General features: G+C 41.1%; 1 protein-coding gene across 1 annotated transcript in view; it reads left to right on the plus strand.

Moving 5' to 3' along the window:
• The window catches only part of MCOLN2 (mucolipin 2), an 82,069-nt gene that overhangs the window by 52,323 nt on the left and 8,618 nt on the right, over nucleotides 1–21,128 (plus strand). The window contains exons 8-12 of the mRNA XM_006831076.1: nucleotides 2,842–2,941; nucleotides 11,733–11,845; nucleotides 13,250–13,399; nucleotides 15,757–15,858; nucleotides 15,987–16,109. Of these exons, the coding sequence (XP_006831139.1) occupies nucleotides 2,842–2,941; nucleotides 11,733–11,845; nucleotides 13,250–13,399; nucleotides 15,757–15,858; nucleotides 15,987–16,109 (588 nt within the window). The remainder of the gene's footprint in view (nucleotides 1–2,841; nucleotides 2,942–11,732; nucleotides 11,846–13,249; nucleotides 13,400–15,756; nucleotides 15,859–15,986; nucleotides 16,110–21,128) is intronic.

Consider the following 21,128-nt stretch of genomic DNA (forward strand, 5'->3'; position numbering starts at 1 on the left):
AACAATAACAAATATATATATATAATTTTTTTTTTTTATATACCCCACAAATATATGTTTGGAAAAAAGTATTTATACATTTACCTTTCCTGCCAACACAACTATGAATGTGGTGGAGCATACAGTGGACAAAATGATAAAAAAATCTTCCTAGATTTTATCAAATATCTTAAGGCAAAGAGTTGATTAACCTGGGGCCTCAGAACTATATTCTCAGGGGACACCATGATCAACTGGCATAACATAGTCCACAAAGCCAATGTTCTACATCCTGCTTGGGTGAGTAACGTCTGGGATCTTGAAGGATCATGAGCAGCCATCTAAGGTACAGCTATTGGTCTCCCCATGTGCAGAAGAAAGAAGAGTGATGAAAATTGAAGAGGCTTGGAATCAATTAGTCCAATGGAACATGTGAACACCAGTTTCCATGACTCTGAGACCAGAAGAACTAGATGTTGCCTGAAAGGATCACATTAGAGGATCCCTGATAGAGTGCGAGAAAATGTAGAACAAAACTCAATTACTTGGAGAACAAACAAGATGGTGGATTGGGTGGAAGTGCAGTAAGTAGCTCTGTCAGCAACAACACAGAATACCAGACCAAGCAGGCTCAGGGGATGGTACCAGAACTCTGAACCACATATAAAGGAATATTTACAAAGTTGGAAGGCCTACAGCCAGTGGAATTTATAGCAGAAGCAAGAAATCTTGTGCTTCCTAATCCAAGGCACTCAGCTGCTCCCTGAGCAGCCATCTTGGGTGAGACCAAGCAGGGAAGAGTCAGAGCACCCACGGATGCATAACAAAACTGAGGAGATAAAGGTGCCTCAGAAGATAGGCCTGGCCTTCTGAGTCTGAAAACCTTGTGGAGCGCAGTTCTATTCTGATACCAGACAAATTAGAAGAGCAGGATAATGCTCTGGATCGCAAGGTCAGTTTGAACAGAGGTTCAGACCCATCAGTCTCTCCTTGGAAACCCTATACAGACAGGGTCGCTATGGGTTAGAAAGGACTTTGATGACACTTAACAACAACAACAACAACAAGCAACACATCATGAGTAGCTTTCTTTCCAGAAAGAGTCGTAAAATACTAGAATCCAAATGCAAAAAAAATACATGGAAACCCTGCAGATTACAACAGTCCCATCTGTAAGTGATGGTGGGGACAGCACAGGCCGGGCAGCATCTCCTACCACTGTGCATGGGCACACCAGGCATCGAGGGCCAACTCCACACACAGCAGCAACACCAACTAAGATATGATGCCCCCTCCCCAACGACACATCCTCAACCAATTAAAGAAGAGCTGTCATTTTTGTGTCACCTCCTCTGAGTCACCGGGGCGAGGGGGAAGTGGGGGGGGCAATCTGCAGATGGAAACTTTGCCTATGAGCTAACGCTGTGGTCTGCTGGACTAAAACAAGCCCATTTGCAAATTGGCAGGTGGAAGTTGCCCTTTGAAGATAAAAAGATTTGCTTGAAGAACATTAAATACTAAATTTTTAGAAAGAAGTTCATAGGGTTTTGTGGCATGCAAAAAACGAGAAAGTAAAAAAACGTACGTTAATAAAAATGTTACTGATTTAACTTAGGGAAAAAAACAAAACAACTCAATTACTTCATATATATATATGGTGGTGGTGATGTTCCGTGGAGTCGGAACCGACTCATAGTGACCCTGTACAGAGTTTCCGAGGCTGTAAATTTTTATGGGAGCAGAAAGCCTCCTCTTTCTCCCACAGTACAGCTGGTAATTTCGAACTGCCAACTTTGAGGTTAGCAGCCCAATTCATAACCACTATGCTACCACAGCATATATATATATATATCTGTATTTACTGGTCAGAATGGGACTGGAGGAACCTGAGAGTTTGGTCCTTAACCACACTTCAGGTCTAGAAAGGAACTTACTCTGGTGCCCCAATTTACAGCCAAGCAGTAGATAAGTTCATAGGTGGGGTGGAAAAAGGCAACTAGCAAGGTATGCTCACCATGGAATGGCTAATCATTCAAAATCAAAAGGGCAACATTTTCCTAAGTACAAAGTTGAAAAGAGTTGGGAAGGTGGGTGGATTGCAAATAGGAACCAAGTATAACTGTGGTAACTTGGAGGGGATTGTAATCATTGAGATGAAACCAAGTATATAATTAATTGAATTTAAAGCTGATGATCTGGTCTGTAAACCTTCACTAAATTCACAGTAAAAGATTTTAAAAATTATAAATTAAAAAAAAAACAATAACAAACACTTGGCACAAATCACTTAAAAACTTTATACAATTGACACGTAATGTGGAACATTTGTGGGCATTTGGAAATATTAAAGTTCATTCTGTAGCTTTGGTGTAATCTTTATTGTTCATGAGATTGTTACTTCTAAGATTGTTTCTGAGATTGTTGAGTTTTTTTGTTATTATGTCGTTGTTGAAGCAAACAAAAAAGTAATTTCCTGCCTAGTAGAACCTAGAGTGTCACATCCAACGGCCTAAATGAAAGCAAATTCTTTTAAATTTCATTCAGCATAATAATTGAGATCATTATGTTCTCTTATAAATAGGCAAATTCTGGATTTTGGTTTTGGAACTAGTTGGCTATATAGCCCTAGGAATTCTCTAAACCAGAGATAAGAATTTAGCAGAAGTTCCTATGTTCACTGTTTGGACTGTATATTTTTCCATTAATAATAGAATGTTGTGAAGAAATCATGTGATAAGCCCATATTTATCAACATAATTCTCTATGGGTCAGCAAGTTGCCTGGTTGCTATTGATTTTTTTTTTTTTTTAAGTGCAATTGACTTAACTGGGTGGTAATCTCCTTATACATTTGTGTCTCCAGATTACCTATGACAATGAAGCTCACAGTGGCAAAATAAAAATATATTTTGCCAGTCATGCCAACATCGAAGAATGTAAAGTCTTGAACATATCTGGATCTAGTAAGTATCCTATGTGCTTGCCCATTGTGGGTTATGGATGGCTTTTAATATTTTATCTTGGGATCTTGTAAATTTAAAATGGTTTGAGTGGTAATAAGAATAAAGGGCACCAGAAACCCATTATTTTGCCCACTAGATTTTATAAGATATATTCCGAGGTTTGATTTTTTTTTGTTTAATTCAGCAGATGTTGATTATACTCCTCTTATGAAAGGCAGTATGGCTCAGTAATTAGGAGCACAGGCTCTGGAGCCCGATGGTGTGGGTTCAGATCCTGGCTGTTTACCATGCCCATGATCTTGAACAAGCTACTTAACTGTCTCAGCAAAATCAGAGTCACAGTGGTTTTTATCTCCATGGTTGATGCTGTACTTGGGTGCCTCTAATTTGACGCCCACTTATCATGATCCTATAGGACAGAGTAGATCCACCCAAGGGTTTCCAAGGCTTGAATCTTATGGGAGCAGATCTTCAGGGCTTTTGAGTGACTTGTAGATTGGAACCACCAGAGTTTTGGTAAGCATCCTAGCAATTAACTACAGCACCACCGGGGCTCCTCCTTTCAGAGTGTTGAGTATAATGAGTTAGTTTGTTAAGTAAAGTACAGAGAGCAAGGGTTGATGCTCAGTAATGTCTAGACACTATGGGAACAGAAAGAAAATGCCTTAGTGTGGGAGACGACTATGGGAACAGAAAGAAAATGCCTTAGTGTGGAAGACGGACATGAGGATAGGAGTAAGTGGTGGAGGTACAAACAGCTATGAGGCTATAGCAAAGATTAATATTGACTAGTTGGACTCCTGGTGTGGTGCTGTACGATAAGCACTGGACTGCTAACCACAAGATCGGTGGTTCAAACCCACATGCTATTCCTTGGAAACCCTATACAGGGTTGCTATGAGTCAGATGGCACTTCATAACAAGGTAGTGTGAGAAATAATTTCTAGAAATGATTTTTGCAAGCTTTGATCTGAGTCTCTCCTGACAATGGAAAGGGATTAGGGCCTTTAGCACTGAGAGAGTGACCTGTATCAACCCTCAGTCATTTAATCTGGAAAGAACCTCTTGATCCACACATGTAAAATGGATTACATGGGGCCTGTTCTGTTTTCTCTGAGGGATCTGTTGATAATGGATGATCAATATATATTTTTTAATTTGCAAATTTTGATTTAATCTGTTTTTAATCAGATAATTGTTGTTGAGTGCCTCCAAGTTGACTCGTATTCATAGTGATCCTGAATAAGGTTTCCGAGGAGCCACTGGTGCGTTTGAACCGCTGACCTGTGGTTCAAACCAACCTTCCTGTCCAGGGCATTATTCTGCCGTGCCACACCAAGATTCAATCAGATAATTAAAACAAAATAAAATGTAAAATGCTTTTACTTCTTATTTTAGATTTAAAAAAAGCAACAAGGTTTGATTTGTGGTCGGTTGCTTTGAAGTTATGTTCTGATGATTTTGAAGTTTTGGTTTTAGTAGTTTAATTAACTGACTTAAAACTTTGATGAGAATGCAGTATTAGTTTATGTTGAAAGGTGGTGCTGTCTCTCTTTCTCTCTCTCTCACACACACACACACATGTGCTCATTTTCCAAGTATAGTTTGCAGCCATTTGCTGTGGCAGACGCTGGCATAGAAATTAAGCTGGCACGATTTGATTCTTGAATTTCTGGTTTGGTTGTAATAATGTTATTGTAATACACAGAATGTGCTTTGTGTTCAAAGACTCTCAGGATCATGTGAAATGTAGTTTGGAATAGTCTTTGTGAAGATCAAAGTTATTGAATGAGTTAGTTTATCATGCTATCAGAACAGTTTCCTTCTCCTCACAAGACTCCTAGGGTAATTATGAGTCAGAATTGCCTGGCTGGCTATGGGTACTTTGAAGGGAGGAACTCTGGCTCCCTCCCGTGGCTAGTAAGGAGAAACACAAACCTCACAGGTCGCATTCTTACAGCTTCTCTCAGAGTTTCATCCTAAGAAACGTGGTTCTATCGCTTGTTGTTAAATGCCATCAAATCAGTTCCAACTCACAGTGACTACGCATAGGGTTTCTGAGGAGTGGCTGGTGGGTTTGAACTACTGACTTTGTGGTTAACAGTCTAGTACAGTGCCACACTTGTTGTTGTTAAGTGCCGTTGAGTCTATTCTGACCCATAGCGACCCTGTATAGGGTTTCCAAGGAGAAGCTGGTGAGCTTGAACTACGGACCTTGCAGTTCAGATGACTTTGCAGTCTGATGCATTAGTCCACAGCACCACACCAGGACTCCAAAAGTGCCACACTAGTTGTAAAGTGAAATGATGTAATGTGAAAATCTTAAAAAGTAAAAGATTAGACAACAATTTAGGAAAGGGGATATATTTTTTTTTTCTCTCCTGTATGTGAAGCTATGAGTGGATTGATTAGTCTGGCCTTGGGGGAAGTTGAGAGAAGGGAAGTTGGGCCAGGGAAACATCTGGTGAGAAACTTAAGCTATTTTCAGAAAGTTTTGAAGTGTCTATGCATTTATACACTTAGCCCTAGACTTGTATCTGATTCTCATCATTACTCATGCTATATATCAAGGTGAAATATGAAGGAAATGTCCCTTCTCTCATGCAAGCCCCATGTTGCCTATGTTACTGCTGCTACCCATCTCCAGACATGCCACCAGTCTTCACTTCAGCTTGACTTTATAAATGTAGGGAGTCTTGGATGCAGGGAGGTTTCAGAGGGTAGGACACACCCCTGATGGGTGACGTATATAGGTGTTGCAGGGAAAGGACTTTTGATATATTTGTTTAGGTTTGAGAAACCCTGGGTTTGAATCAAACAGGCTAGTTGGTGGTATGTATTTGTATGAGTTCTCAAGGCTTGGTAAGGACTGGGTTGTATGTAAGAATTGTCTAACTAGATTATTAGGGACTAGTGTTTGACAGGACTTCTGGTGTGGCGCTATAGGATAAACTCTGGACTGCTCATCAGAAACCCTATACAGAGTCACAGCTAAAGCCATGTGGGAACCATGTCTGACTTCCCCAGGCTTCAGAAGGGGAAAAGAGAATTAAATTCAAAATCAGGCTAAGGCCAATTCCTATGACTCGGAGGTCAGACATGCTACTATCCTACAACTTTCTTTATGCTGTTCTGACCCCAACCATACCTCCCACAGTACACTCTGCTTCAAATCTGGGTTTGATAATCTGCTGCAGTGATCACACAGAACTCATAATGATAACCATGATTATGGGGTTTATTAGGGAAGTGAACAGAGCACAAATCAGGGTCAAAAAGCTCAGGATGCAGCTGTTCTCCAGTCAGGAACATCTCTTGTCTGCCATATCGCAGGCACCCCTCACTCTTTCCTTCAGCCTCTCAGCCAAGTGGTCCCAGGGCCTCTGCCCTGCTTAGGAAAGTGTTACAAAGCTCTTTTAGCCAGGTTGTGAATGCTCAAAGGGCACATTCTGCAAGCTAGTCTCCTGCCTATAGGCACTCAGCTTTACTCAGTCCATGGGTCTAGAGCCCGAAGCTCTTCTGTCTCTCCATGCCACTGACCCTGGCATCGCTTTTTCCTTAGGTAGGGATCTCACGCTACATGCATGCTCTTCCTTCTTGATAGTCCTGGGATCTTCTGTCTCTGCTTCTGAGATAGCGCCTTTTAAACATAGCTTGAGAGAAAAGCTAACCAATGCCAGCTTTAGAATCCTGTGCTAACCTCAAGTTCAGCAGTTCGAAACTACCAGCCATTCCACTGGAGAAAGATGAGGCTTTCTGCTCCTATAAAGACTGACAGCTTGGAAACCCTATGCAGAGTCACTACAAGTTGGAACTGACTCCACGGCACACCACCACCATCGCTGTACCTTATATGCATGGTCCTCCTGGTGTGGCACTGTGGGTTAATGCGCCAGAGTGCAAAGCCATTTGAACTGCAAGGTCGGATTGTTCAAGCTCACCAGCTGCTTCTTAGAAACCATATGCAGGGTTGCTATGGGTCAGAATCAACTCAACGGCACTTAACAACAACAACAACACTTAGGCGTCCTGGTGTGGCACTGTGGGCTAATGCACTGGACTGCAATGTCAGTTTGAGCCGCAAGATCAGTGGTTAAAACTTACGAGCCACTCCTTGGAAACCCTATACAGGGTCGCTATGAGTCAGAACCAACTCAACAGCATTTAACAACACGACAACAGCCCACTCACTTGGTGGCAATTAAGAAGACTTTGGATAGAAAGGCCATATCGAGTAAATTCAAAGTACTACAGTCACTATGAGCCAGAACCAACTCAATGACATTTAACAACAGTGTTTTACAAACCCAGTTTGGGAAATGCTCTTTGGGGCAATGTGGCTTAAACAGTAAGAAAGCAGTGACAATATTCATAAAATACCTTTCTAGCACACCAAAACAATCTTCTCAATAAGTAAAAGGAAAACAGAACATTATACTGCAATTCCCATGAGGAGGAACACTTTTTCTTCTAGGTTTGGCCTTCTGTTTTTCTATCAGGATTAGAGGAAGAGTAATTGACAACCTGCCATATGCAGATAACACAACATTTCTTGCAGAAAGTAAAGCAGACTCGAAGCACTTATTGAAGATCAAAGACTACTGCCTTCATTATGATTAATATCTCATACACAGAAAACAAAATCCTCACAAGTTGAACAATAAGCAACATCACAATAAATGAGAAAAGAGTGAAGTTGTCAAGGATTTCATTTTACTTGGATCCAAAATGAACGCCCATGGAATCAACAATCAGGAAATTAAACAACATATTACAATGGGCTAATATGCTGTAGGAGTCCTGGTGTGGCACTGTGGGTTAATGCATCAAACTGCAAAGCTGTTTGAACTGCAAGGTCGGTGGTTCAAGCACACCAGCTGCTCCTTGGAAACCCTATAAAGAGTCACTATGGGTCGGAACAGACGCAACAGCACTTAACAACAACAACAATATGCTGCAAGAGATCTCTTTTTTAAAGTGTTAAAAAGCAAAGATGTCACTTTGAAGACTACAGTCTGACCTAATCCATGGTATTTTCAGTGGCCTTATATGCATGTGAAAGTTGCACAATGAATAGGATGATCAAAGAAGAATCGATGCACTTGAATTATCATATTGATGAAGAATAGTGAAATAGACCATGGGCTTCCAGAAGAACAAACAAAGCTGTGTTGGAAAAGGTAAAGCCAGCATGCTCCTTAGAAGCCAGGATGGCAAGACTTCACAGCTCATACTTTGGACATATTATCAAGGGGATCAGTCCCTGGAGAAGGACATCATGCTTGGTAAATTAAAGGGTCAGCAAGAAAGAAGAAGACCTTCTGCAAGATGGATTTATACAGTTACAGTAACAGTGGGCTCAAGCATGGAAATGATTGTGAGGTTGGTAAAGTGTTTCATAGGGTCACTATGAGCCAGAACCAATTAAATGTTACCTAATAATAACAACAGGAGTCCTGGTGTGGCGCTGTGGGCTAATGCGTCAGACTGCAAAGTCATTTGAACTGTACGTCAGTGGTTCAAGTTCACCAGCTGCTCCTTGGAAACCCTATACAAGGTCATTATGGGTCGGAATCGACTCAATGGCACTTAACAACAACAATAATAACAACAACAACAGAGTGCTGTGGCTATGTAAGATAAGCACTGGACTCCTAACCACAAAGTCAGTGGTTCAAGTCCACTAACTGCTTTGCAGGAAAAAAATTAGGCTTTCTGAACCCTCAAAGATATACAGCTTTGGAAATACTCTGCAGGGCTGCTATGAGTCAGAACCAACTTAATGGCATTTAACAGCAACAACAAAGTAAGGCTCAATGTAAGTAACCTAGCAAGAATTCCTTCTAGTTATAGGTTAGAATGGAAGGTACCAGATGCTATATTTGCATTTCATACAGTTTCAGTTCCATCTTCCTAAGAACTTGCCCTAATCCCTTTGTCCATTTCAAGGACCACCTCCACAAAGCAGCTTCTAGCAGCAGCACCACCACCAGAAAGAAAGAAGGACTTAGATCCTGGAAGATAAGCTTTTTTCTTACTTTTTTAGATGTTATCTTGGAATAACATAATTCTTAATGATAAAATGGCTCTAGATAAATATAAGTTTAGGTGCTAGGCACTCTTCTACTAAAGATTCCAAATAGATTGTTTCATATTCCTCTCCTCTGGTAGCGTAGTGGTTACGAATCAGGCTGTGAACCACAAGGTCAGCAGTTCAAAACTACCAGCTGTTCCGCGGGAGAAAGATGAGGCTTTCTGCTCCCGTAAAGATTTACAGCCTCGGAAACCCTGTACAGGGTCGCTATGAATGAGTCGGAACCGACTCAACAGCACACAACAACAACAACAACAGCCCTGTGAAGCAGGCACTGTTGTGCTCCCCATTTTATAGTGGAGGAATCTGAAACTTAGCAAGGTTACGTGATTTGCTTAGTAAATTACATTTACTCCTTGGCTGTGCTCATAACCCATTGAATGAGCTGGTTTGCCCTTTGGCATTCATGTTCGTGCTATTATTAAATTATCCTAGGTGCCTTTTCTGCAGCAGATGTCGCTGTGGAGCATTCCGACTCAGACTCTGTGAAGGTTGTAAACCTGGTTCCTCCTCTGGCCTTTCTTTTCAGTCTAATTCTGAAGCACAGCTGCCCGCATATCCTTCCCTGTTGCTTTTCTCTCTGTGGTCTCTGAGTGGCGGCGTCCAGACTCAGATTTAAGCTGTTACTGCAAATCGGCAATTTCCACTTCTGCCTCTTTTATCGCGAATGTCCACACTGAACTCAGCTATCAAAGACAGAAAAGTGGGAGTCATTCTTGGCTGATTCGTCTTCCTTATTCCCCAGGAAGGTCTAATTGAGACCAGGCTGTGATTCTTTGTTCTTCATCTCTCATAATCTGAGTCATTTCTTTTCCCTTTGTCTATAATTTAGCAGGTTGTAGATTTTTCATTGGTCTTCTCAGGTGGTCCTGCTTGGTTCTCTTCATTTACTTATAAATATACTGAAGCACAGGGCCTGCAGTGTTGAACAAAATGCACATGATCCCTGCCTCACAGAGCTAAGCACTTAGTGGGGAAAATGGAGATGGAGTGATAAACTGCTGTAAGTATTTGCTGGTCCCTGGATAGTGCAAATGGTTAAGAATTGAGATGCTAACTAGGAGGTTGGATGTTCGAGCCCATCTAGTGATAACCTTAGAATAAATGCCTAGCAATCTACTTTCACAAAAAATCTGGCACACATGGGGCACCCTGTGTCAGAGTTAACTCTATGGCAATGGGTTCATAGGTGTTTGCTATTGTTATGTGCCCCAGGGCTGTTCCAAGTGCTTTTCATTGATGAAGTTGTTTAATCTTAACAGCTCTATAATGTAGTGTTTTTTTTTTTATTCTGCTCCTTTTTTGAATGGGGAAACTGAGGCTCAGGAGTTAAGGAACTTCACCAAGACTCCACAGTGTCTTTGTGCAGAGCCAAGATTTAGACCCAGGCTGAGGCCCACAGCATTTACCATTTCACACTGTGTCTGTACGTCATTTTGTACTGTCTTCGAACATATAATTAAAAGGTTCAGTGGCCACCAACAACAGGCAAATGGGAAGAGCTATGGGTGTGTATGGAATCCTGGTGTGGTGCTGTAAGGTAAGCACTGAACTGCTAACCACAAGGTTGTTGAATCAACTCCACCAGTTGCTCCTTGGAAATCCTATACAGGGTCACTATGAGTTGGACCTGACTCGATGACACTTAACAACAACAGTAACATAGGAACATGGATGTGTGTATAATCTTGAAGAGTACTCTGAAAGAACGAGATGAGTATTTAGGGAATTCTAGTGTAAGGAAGAGGATATTTAATCTGAAATCTGAGAATGGAAAGGAATAAGATGGACATATGTGTGGAGAGAGGTGCTGTTCCAGGCAGAGTGATCAGCATGTGCTAAGTCCTTGAGGCAAGAGAGCCTGGCATGAGCAGGGAAGTTGCAGACCAGTGTGGCTGTAGTATTAGGTCATGGGTAAGAGTTGGTTGTTGTTGTTAAGTGCCGTCGAGTCGGTTCCGACCCATAGTGACCCTGTACAGGGTTTCCGAGGGTGTAAATCTTTACAGGAGTAGAAAGCCTCATCTTTCTCCCGCGTAGCAGGTGATAAAGCAGCAGAAATGAGCAAAGGGCCAGGCAAGTGGGAAACTGAGCCTGGATTCTTCTGACCATGAACTCTGAGAGAAGCTAAGGTTACAGTTTGATCTCTTTTCTAATACAGTCTCTCTATTATGGTGTATTCCAAAACAAAAATTTGATTGTCACTCTCCTCTTCACTTCCATTCCAAGAAGATGCTTTCTCCAGTTGCTGAGAAAGCTTGTTGAATTAGTGCTAAGTATTGGAAGAGGGCTCAGTGAGGTGTTGAGAAGAATACAGAGTCCGGGGGGTAGTAGTCTAAACTGTTCTCTCACTAATGGCAAACCTGCTGTCTGTGCCCTTAGAGTACTTCAGCAATTTTACTTCTTTTGAATGGAGCCCAATGGACCACCCTCTGTTGAATTATCTTCTTTAGTAAACAGTTATAAGCTTTTAAAAAATGTTATTTGTCTATTAGCAGTCCATGTGCTTTTGAATGTGCAACTCTTCACACCAGGGAACTTCTGTATGAATGCAGTCTGATTGGTTTCTGACAGTTTGCCATCTTTGTTTTAACAATAGATAAAACATTTACTATTTGAATTGCTTTTCAGACTGCCTTATTTGGAAATTATTCCTGAGTAAGTTGTGTTTAACATTTGAATTCTGGTTTTGCTCCTCAGTTCAGAAAAATACTCAGTATATACTGGTGTTTGATGCATTTGTCATTGTGATTTGCTTGGCATCTCTTATACTGTGCACAAGATCCATTGTTCTTGCTCTAAAGTTACGCAAGGTAAGTGTGTGTTTGCATTTTTTCCTTCCCCTTTTGACCTCTATCCTCATTTTGTCCAAACAGTAGACCACTGATGGTGTGTCTTCGGGCCCTTTATGGAGCCCCTCAGCTGAATTAGGTTCCTTTGAGTGGCTGCCCCCTATGAGGCTTTAATGAGCCTGAGGTGTCGAAAGTGAGTGAAGCCTCTGGCACGTCAGGTGGAACCAGATAATTATCCGACAGGTGCACAGTAGTGAACGCTCAAGCTTTAGAATGTTTCTAGAATAAACGAGGCCTTCTAAATACAGGAGTGATCTTAAGCACAGCGTAATAGCATGTGTGGGTTTCATCCTTTGTCTTCAAATTGAAGTTCATTTTGACAGAGAGAGATGGTAAATGGGTTGTAATGAAACATAAAATACTTTATTCTATTTAAAAAAAAAAAAATAGTTGGAAAATTCTCCCCAGAGTTTCACTTTACCTTTTTGCCCTCAGGACTTTTATGAACATACTCCAGCTCCCCACAAATCTTATTCTTATTCTGGTGTTTGGTGCGTGTGAGAATATATTCTGAGGTCAGGGCAAATAAGAATTTGAATATCATTTGTAGAGCCATGATAGTCAACATTCTAATTTCCTTAATCTTGACCTTTTGAATTTACTTTGTAACTATTTTCCTCTCTTATCCCATCTCCCCAACTCCCTCGATATTCTGAATCCCATATCAGAGTCCCAGCTCTGCCACAGTGAAGGGGTGACTAGGAGTTGGCACTCTGGGACCAGAATGCCTGGGTTCAAATCCTGACCCAATTTCTCTGTGCCTGTGGAAGATAAGGCTACTAGTACCTACTTCATAGGGTTGTTGTCAGAGTGAAGGAGTTGGTACCTTTGAGTATTTGGACCCCGAGGTTGGCAGTTCAAACCTACCAGTCACTTCAGTGGAGAAAGATGAGACTTTCAACTCCCATAAAAATTTACAGCCTTAGAAACCGTATCCAGGGTCGCTATGAGTTGGAATTGACTCAATGGTGGTGAGTTTTTGGGTGTGTTAGCCATTCAGATAAGAGTCTGTTGGAGTTAGAGCAAAAGGCATCCATTTAACTCTTCAGTGAATTTAGCAGAGAGTAGACACTCGAATGCTTTTTTATGAGAGGGAAAGTATGTGCTATATGTGTGTGTTAAGTGCCAACGAGTCAATTCTAAATCAGAGTGACCCTGTATGAGGTTTCTGAGGAGCGGCTGGTGGGTTTGAACTGCCGATCTTGCAGTTAGCAGTTCAGTGCTTATCCTACAATGCAACGCCAGACAAGTGGATCTATCAGATTAGAAAAGGCAGTGCCCGATAACTTTACTATTCTGTGCTTGTCTTTTCTTTCCTGAGGATGGTGGGGTTTGTAAGAAATGTTTTTAAAATGTTTGCCGTAGAGATTTCTAAATTTCTTCCTGGAGAAGTACAAGCGACGGGCATGTAACGCGGACCAGTGGGAATTCATCAATGGGTGGTATGTCATGGTGATCATCAGTGACCTCATGACAGTCACTGGATCCATCTTAAAAATGGAAATCAAAGCCAAGGTAAGGCACAATCCATTTAAAATCTTTCATTGTTTACCGTTTTCACATACAACACATCTACAGAAATAACTCATACACATATAACCCACATGCAGACTAATAAGTGAGGGGGTTTCAGGGCTGCAGACAGTATAGAGTGCATGTTCTTTGTGTAAAAAGATGATATAGTCTTCTGGATGACTTTAGACATTGTAAGATATAAAATCCTTAAGCAGAATAGTTTGTTTCTAGCATTTTCTTTTAACCTCTTGACTCAATTCTTGTGGGTATCCTGTTAGAGTCCTGGTTGGCGCTGTGGGCTAATGTGTCAGACTGCATAGTCATTTGAACCGCAATGTCGGTGGTTCAAGCTCACCAGCTGCTCCTTGGAAACCCTATACAGGGTCGCTATGGGTCGGAATCATATCGATAGCACTTCACAACAACAACAGTTACCTAATGCTGCCTCTGAAACATTAATACCACAAGTGGATGACTTTAAAGAACAGAAATTCATTTTCTCACCCCAGGCATTTCTTGGTTCCTGAACTTGTAGATGGACCCTACCTGGTGTCTGTGTGCCTCCAGCTGTGTCTCTAGTCTAGTCAGAAGTGATTAGGTTTAGGATCCACACTACACTTATATGGCCTCGTTACCATAACAAAAGAACAGGATCACATTCACAGATATAGGAATTCAACCCATATCTGGAGGTGGCAAGGAAAAGCAAAACTCAATCCGTAACAGCCCCCTAGAAATTTAGCAGCGATATTAGACTATTAAATGAAGTTTGACAAGATTGGTTATTTTGGCCGTTGCTGCTTTTTTTTGTTTATCCCCCCAAATTTTGAAATAAAGAGCTAAACTAAAACCCAATCATTGTGACCAGAGTAATAAGTATATATGCCCAGAGACAATAGTAACAATCTGATATTTGGTTTGCAAAATGGAAGAGAGGAATATTCAAGTGCCTACTAGGTACCCAATAGCTTATACAAATTTGTTGATTTTATCTCATAACAACCAGAGTCTTGACTCCGTCTTCTCCCAGCCACTCTTCTCTTCCATACTATGTTGTTAATCAGTAAGTCTTAGCAACTTTATCTCCTAATTGCTTATGTGTCTCCCTTGTTCATCCCTACCTACTACCTCTAGCTTCTTTTGAACCATATTCCTCCCTGGCTTGGACTGCTATGGTGGTTGTGGTGGTTAAGTGCCGTGGAGTTGGTTCCGACTCATAGCCACCCTGGACAGGGTTTCTGAAGCTGTAAATCTTTATGGGATCAGAAAGCCTCATCTTTCTCCCGTGGAACAGCTGGTAGTTTCGAACCTTGTGGTTCACATCCCGACTCGTAACCACTACGCTACCAGAGCTCCTTTGGACTGCTATGTTGTTGTTGTTGTTGTTATGTGCTGTGGAGTCGGTTCCGACTCATAGCGACCCTGTACAGGGTTTCCAAGGTTATAAATCTTTACGGGAGCAGAAAGCCTCGTTTTTTCTCCTGTGAAAGAGCTGGTAGTCTCGAACTGCTGACTTTACGGTTCATAGCCCAATTCATAACTACTATGCTACCAGAGCTGCTTTTGCTGCTATAGCAGTCTCCTAATGGATTATTCTTCCTTCAGGGAACCTTGAATCCCTCAGAGTAACTTTTCTGGAATTGTCTATCTTAGTGTTAAAAGCTTGTATGCCTCCGGCAGTCTACCTCAGCATGGCTTCCACCATCCACATCTTCTGGCTCTGCCGCCTTCTCCTGCCCTAAGCCTTCACTGATCCCACAGTACTGTCCCTCTCCGACACCTCACTGTTCCCAGCACCGTGCCTTCATTCAGCAGTCTGTTTACCTCAGGACCCAGCCCCGCTCTGAAGTCACACCAGCTTGCCTCTGTGTCTCTCATTGCACTCAGCACATTATATTTGGATGGTGTTGGTGTGTTTACCTCCTCAACTAGACGTGGATTCTCCGAGAGTGGGAACTGTGATAGCATATCATGTTTGAGCTGCCTTTCAAAAGTAGCTGAATTGTGGATTGTTTGGTCCTTAACAAATACCATTAGTATTTATAGTAATGCCTGATTCAGAGGTAGATGTAATATCTATTTCAGCATATTTGAAAAAAAATATTGGCTTAATGAATTGAAATATTTAAAGGAAATGAGAAATATATTTGGAAATTAATTCTTTATTTCTTCTTCTTCTTCCTCTCTTCTTTTGAAAACTTTTAGTAGCATTGATAGGGAAACAGGTAATCCATTCTTGCCCAAGTCATTTGAAGTGAAGCTAATACCACAGATGCTGTAAACAACTACTTCTTTGAATAAAGCTGAGTAGAATAGAATATTTTTATCATCTGTTTATTATTATTATTATTCCTTAGAATCTCACAAATTATGATCTGTGCAGCATTTTGCTTGGGACATCTACGCTGTTGGTTTGGGTTGGAGTCATCAGATACCTGGGCTATTTCCAAACATATAATGTAAGGATGCGGCATTGGGTAGGGCTGCTGGGATTGGGACTAATTTCATTTTGGGGATATAATAAGATGCCTCTAAAATACTCTTTTTTGTGTTTCCCATTCTGTTGATTTTTTTTTTTTTTTTTAAGGTGCTTATTTTAACAATGCAAGCCTCAGTGCCCAAGGTCCTTCGGTTTTGCGCTTGTGCTGGCATGATCTACCTCGGTTACACGTTCTGTGGCTGGGTTGTTTTAGGACCTTACCACGACAAGGTATGTAGGATTGATTTTCCCTTCCACAAATTGGGTACATGGAAATGTTGTTAGGTGCCTTCAGTGCCATTGAGTCAATTCTGACTCATAGAGAACTTATCACAAAAGAACAAAAGCCTGCCCAATCCCGGCCCTGTGCCATCCTTGCAGTTGTGATGTTAAGAGTCCATTGGTGCTGCCAGTGTATCAATACATCTTGTTGGAAGGCTTCCACTTTTTCCCCGACCCTTCTCCAGGGACCCTTAAACATGGACTTTCTACACTTAACTTTCTTCCCACTCTTCTCTTGCCACAGCTTTGATGTCAGTGAGCACATATCTTCCCATCGGTTTTCCTTTTACTTTTCAGGATATTGAAGAGACTTCAGGATATTAAAATAAGAATTGCTAGGGACCAGAGAGCACATTTAATAATTGTTGGGGACAGACTCTAGGTGTCTCCTGTTAACTGATCATCAAACAAGAAACGTTTGGACAAGAGAGCATTATAGTAAAAATGGCAAATCATCCTTTTTATTTAAAATATTGTGTGTATGTGTGTGTGTGTGTGTGTGTGTGTTTTCTTTTATTTTTTCATCTAAATTAATTGGGGAGAATAAGGATGAGCAATGGTTCTGCTCTGAAGGACCATATTAGACATACGATGGAAGTGATAAAGCATCTTGTCTTTGCAGGTGGTTTTGATTACACATCACCTCTGTGCCTGATTAAAGATCAGCATCTGAATTCTAAACTATTATTCAGCTTCCGTCAGTAGTATTACCACAGGGACAGCATTGTTATGCTCAGATGTTCTGGTTCAGAAAGGATTCCTTTGATTGGCTAATGAAGTCGCTGTCAGGGAAGAACACTAGGTAGGTCTTACTGTCAAACCAAAAAAAGTAAAGGGAGTTAAACATTTTCTTCCATTCACCAGTGACAGTCAGTACAACAGCGGCTGCTTGTGTGTCAGGTACTGTGCTAAATACTTCTAGGGTCTCTTTTGTTTAATCCCCACAACAGCCCAGGTACGGGTAGCCTCATGCAGGAACTCTGCAAGGTGAAAAGAGGTAAAGATGTAAAGCATTGTTTCTAAGCTTGTATAACATCTTTGCCTTACTTTTGACCTTGATCATTGACTTCACCAAAGTGTATGGATCAAATCTGATTTGCAAATCATTCACAAAGAAGAAACAGCCCCCAAAGCTCAGACTTCCTGTGCTGTCCTACCAGAAGGAAGCCTGGTAACTTGCACATACAGGCCTTGTGCTTTTTAAGCCTCATATTTAATAGGCCCCTGAATTATTACTACTTTTCCAATTAGAGAGACTGTACAGTAAACAAAGTGACAACCTCTGGGATGATAGTTAATCTTGTTAATCTTTTTGCTCTTCTGATTTCATGTCATCAATTTTAAAAAAAAAAAAAAAAAAAAAACTTTGATATGATCTCTCTCATCTGGAGAACTTACTGAGTTAGAGCCTAGAAAAATTCCCAGGTTTTTCTTCTTGTCTCATGCTCTGAAAACTTCTTCACATAGTTGTCACTAGAGGGCAGTGTTGCACTGTGTAGAAAAATACGGCTCTTCAGAATCTGTGCTTATTTCCACTGGTCCTAAGATCTGGTGGGGGTGGGGGAGTTGGGGGGGGAGTGGCAAGTGGTTCTCTTTCCTTTGCACTCCAACTTCCCTACCCTATCATTATCCTAGACGGAGCTCAGATAATATTACTTGGATTTTAATAAAATAGCTACCATTCTCAAGTGCTATATGAACAAGGCATGGAGCCCAAGTTCTTTACCTCTTTTGCTATGCAAACCTTCACAGCAATCCTGTGGGAAAATATTATTTCTGTTTTACCTAAAAATGTTAAATCATTTGCCTGGGGTCACATGACTAGTAAAATGACAGAGATAGGGCTGATGCCTAGGTCTCCTTGACTTCAATGGACTTGCTTTGGCTAGTCCCTTCTAGAATTTTTCTTGATTGTGTCCAAAATGGGCCATTGCAAATGAGCAAGTAGTAGATCAACTTCTAGATCAACTTTGAGAGGAAAGCCATGTAATCAGTCTAATTTGTCTAAACGGGTACTGTGGTCTCCTCATGGTAAATGAGGCTTATGTGCTTTGTGAGTCTGGCTGCAAATCCATGTCAGTTCTAACCTTTCCAAGGATCCAGGCAAAGTGTGCAAGCTCTCGAATAACACTATCCAGTGAAAATATAATGTGAGCTACAAATGAAAGTCATAGTTGTTCTTAAAGGTTTCTAATAGCCACAGTAAAGAAAAAAGAGAAAGAAATTGATTTTTATAATATATTTTATTTAACACAATATACCCAGAAGATTATAGCATGTAACCAATATGAAAAAGGAGCTCTGGTAGCGTAGTGGTTACAAATCGGGTTGCTAACCTCAAGGTCAGCAGTTCAAGGCTCCCAGCAGTTCTGTGGGAGAAAGATGAGGCTTTCTGCTCCCATAAAGATTTACAGCCTTGGAACACCTATACAGGGTCACTATGGGTCGGAACCAACTCCATGACATGTAACTACCATCACCAACAACAATCAATATTAAAGATTGGGATCTTTTATGTTCTTCTTTTTCTGCATAAAGTATTTGAAATCTGCTGTGTGTTTCATGGAGTCCTGCCGTGGATAGCAATCTCAGTTGAGGCTAGCTGCATTTCAGGTTTGTGGAATGCAGCTACACCTGGTTTCTGGCTGCCATCATGGACATTGCACCTCCAGACTTCTGTCTGCCATTTGACGTCAGCATCCCGCTTACCCTGCTGGAGTAGTACAAGGACACAGAGTATCTCTGTGCAGCAACCCAGCAGGTCTCTCATCCATCTCTCATCCTGAGTTAGGCTGTATGTTAGGAAATGCGTGTTTGAGTTGAAAATTCCACTAGTCAGCGGTGAGAGGATGCCTTCAGTCTGGTTCTGGGATTTTTGTGCTTTTCTGTTTCATATTGGTCCTTATTTGAATCTGAAGTTAGAAATTTTAACTTTCCCAATGCCCTGGCCTCCCTCAAAAAATGTAATCTAAACTGTCAGCATTTCCAGGTTGTACCATATCTGTTGAACCAGACAGCCTAAAGTGTTACGTGAAGACTTGAAAATCTAAGTGCTACAGCAAGCGTTTTTTAGGAGTTTCAGGATCAGCAACAGTGAGTGAGGAAGTTAACACTTTCTTTCAAAAATAAAACAAACAAACAAACAAAAAACACAGCCAAACAATCCTAAGGAGAAAGTATCAAGAAAGTGGTATGTAATTCTACCCCTGTCTGATTCATAGCCGGAGTCACACAACTTTTTAGCCTCTTGTTTTCCTGCTAGATATCTAATTTCGGTGGCTCATCTGAAAGAGAATAATGATACAAAGGTGTTCTGTTGATGTACGTTTCCAGCACTAATGGACTTTGGCACAGTGCACTTTCAGTCTGGACACATAGGGCTGAGACTGTTGATGTTCTTCCAGATCTCATCTTGAATTATTAAATGTTACCCTAATGCAACTTTTATGCTTCCAGTGAACATTGTTATAGTCTTGCGTTGTCTCCGCAAGCACGGAACAATTATCGGACTTTGATGATATCATGATGATACAGACCCTGCCTTACAGCTTCATGCTTCCCATTTCTCTGGTTTTATCCAAGTAACTCTCTTACTCAAATGAACCGTTAGCCAGTCCAAAAGTTTATGTGCGGGTTGCTTGAGGTACTCACTACCAGTTCTTCAAATTCTTGCATCATTTTCTAACATAAGGCATTTGAGGGTTTTTGTTTGTAATTCAAAGGAAGATTCTTTTTAGTTCCATCACTTGTGAAAAGAAAGTTTGGGTCCTAACTGTGGTTCAGTGGAATCTATGGGTACTCTTTATGGAAATATCCATTTAATATGTCTTAAATAGCATAGTGGTTACAAATCGGGCTGTGATCCACAAAGTCAGCAGTTCGAAACTACCAGCTGCTCTGCAGGAGAAAGATGGGGCTTTCTGCTCCTGTAAAGATTTACAACCTCGGAAACCTTGTACAGGGTTGCTATGAGTTGGAACCGACTCCACGGCACATAACAACAACAACAAATGTGTATTGCTCATCAAACATTGTCAGATTCTTTGAGACCCAGATTTCAAAGGACAGGGAGTGTGGCTTGTTTCTCTTTGTCATTCCAATGTCTAGCATGGTGGGTAGACCAGGGTAAGGGCCCAACAAGTTTGTTGAATGAACAAGAAACAAACAGTGCCTTCTTTCTAGGAGTTTGCAATCTCATAGGAACTGAAACAACTCCCTATAAATGCTTCCCTTCTAGGCTGGAAGCACACTTGTTGTTGTTGTTGTTGTTGTTAAGTGCCGTTGAGTCGGTACCGACCCATAGCGACCCTGTACAGGGTTTCCGGAGCACACTATGACATTGTTATTTCTCCTTTAGGTGTTTCTTAAGCTTACCTCTACTATGGAACTTGGCTACTGACGGCTGTGGTTCACAGCCATTTCTTGTGGTACACAATAACATGGTACACACCAATCATTTCACTTGTTGAATCTCTAACTTTTTGGTGAGTCATAATCATTGTCACATGCTTAGAAGCAAGGGAGGTATTGTGGAAATCATCACTGATGAGATATTAATGGTAAGAAGTATTTTGCTTGTACTGATAATAAGTAACTATATGAGAAACTAAGAACTCAATTTGGTATGTACTGAGAACTGGTATTTACAGTTCTGAAATTTGAAGCACTGATTGTTAGAGATTATTGGAATTTAAACAAGAAATGGACCAGATTCTGGAAGAAATTATGAGAAATCTGAATTATTGCTGGTATTGTCAATGATGTAATTGGCATTCATAAGCATTCATAGAAACCAGCTTTATTTTTTATTGCTTTAAGACCCCCAGTGTGATGGATTGGTTTACTGGCAGCATCAATGGGCTCAAGGGTGGCAACAATTGTGAGGTTGGCCCAGTGTTTCATTCTGTTATGCATAGGGTCACTATGAGTCGGTACCGACTCGATGGCACCTAACAACAACAACAAAGA

This window comes from Chrysochloris asiatica, unplaced genomic scaffold, assembly GCF_000296735.1.
Source record: "Chrysochloris asiatica unplaced genomic scaffold, ChrAsi1.0 scaffold00002, whole genome shotgun sequence".
NCBI lineage: Eukaryota > Metazoa > Chordata > Mammalia > Afrosoricida > Chrysochloridae > Chrysochloris > Chrysochloris asiatica.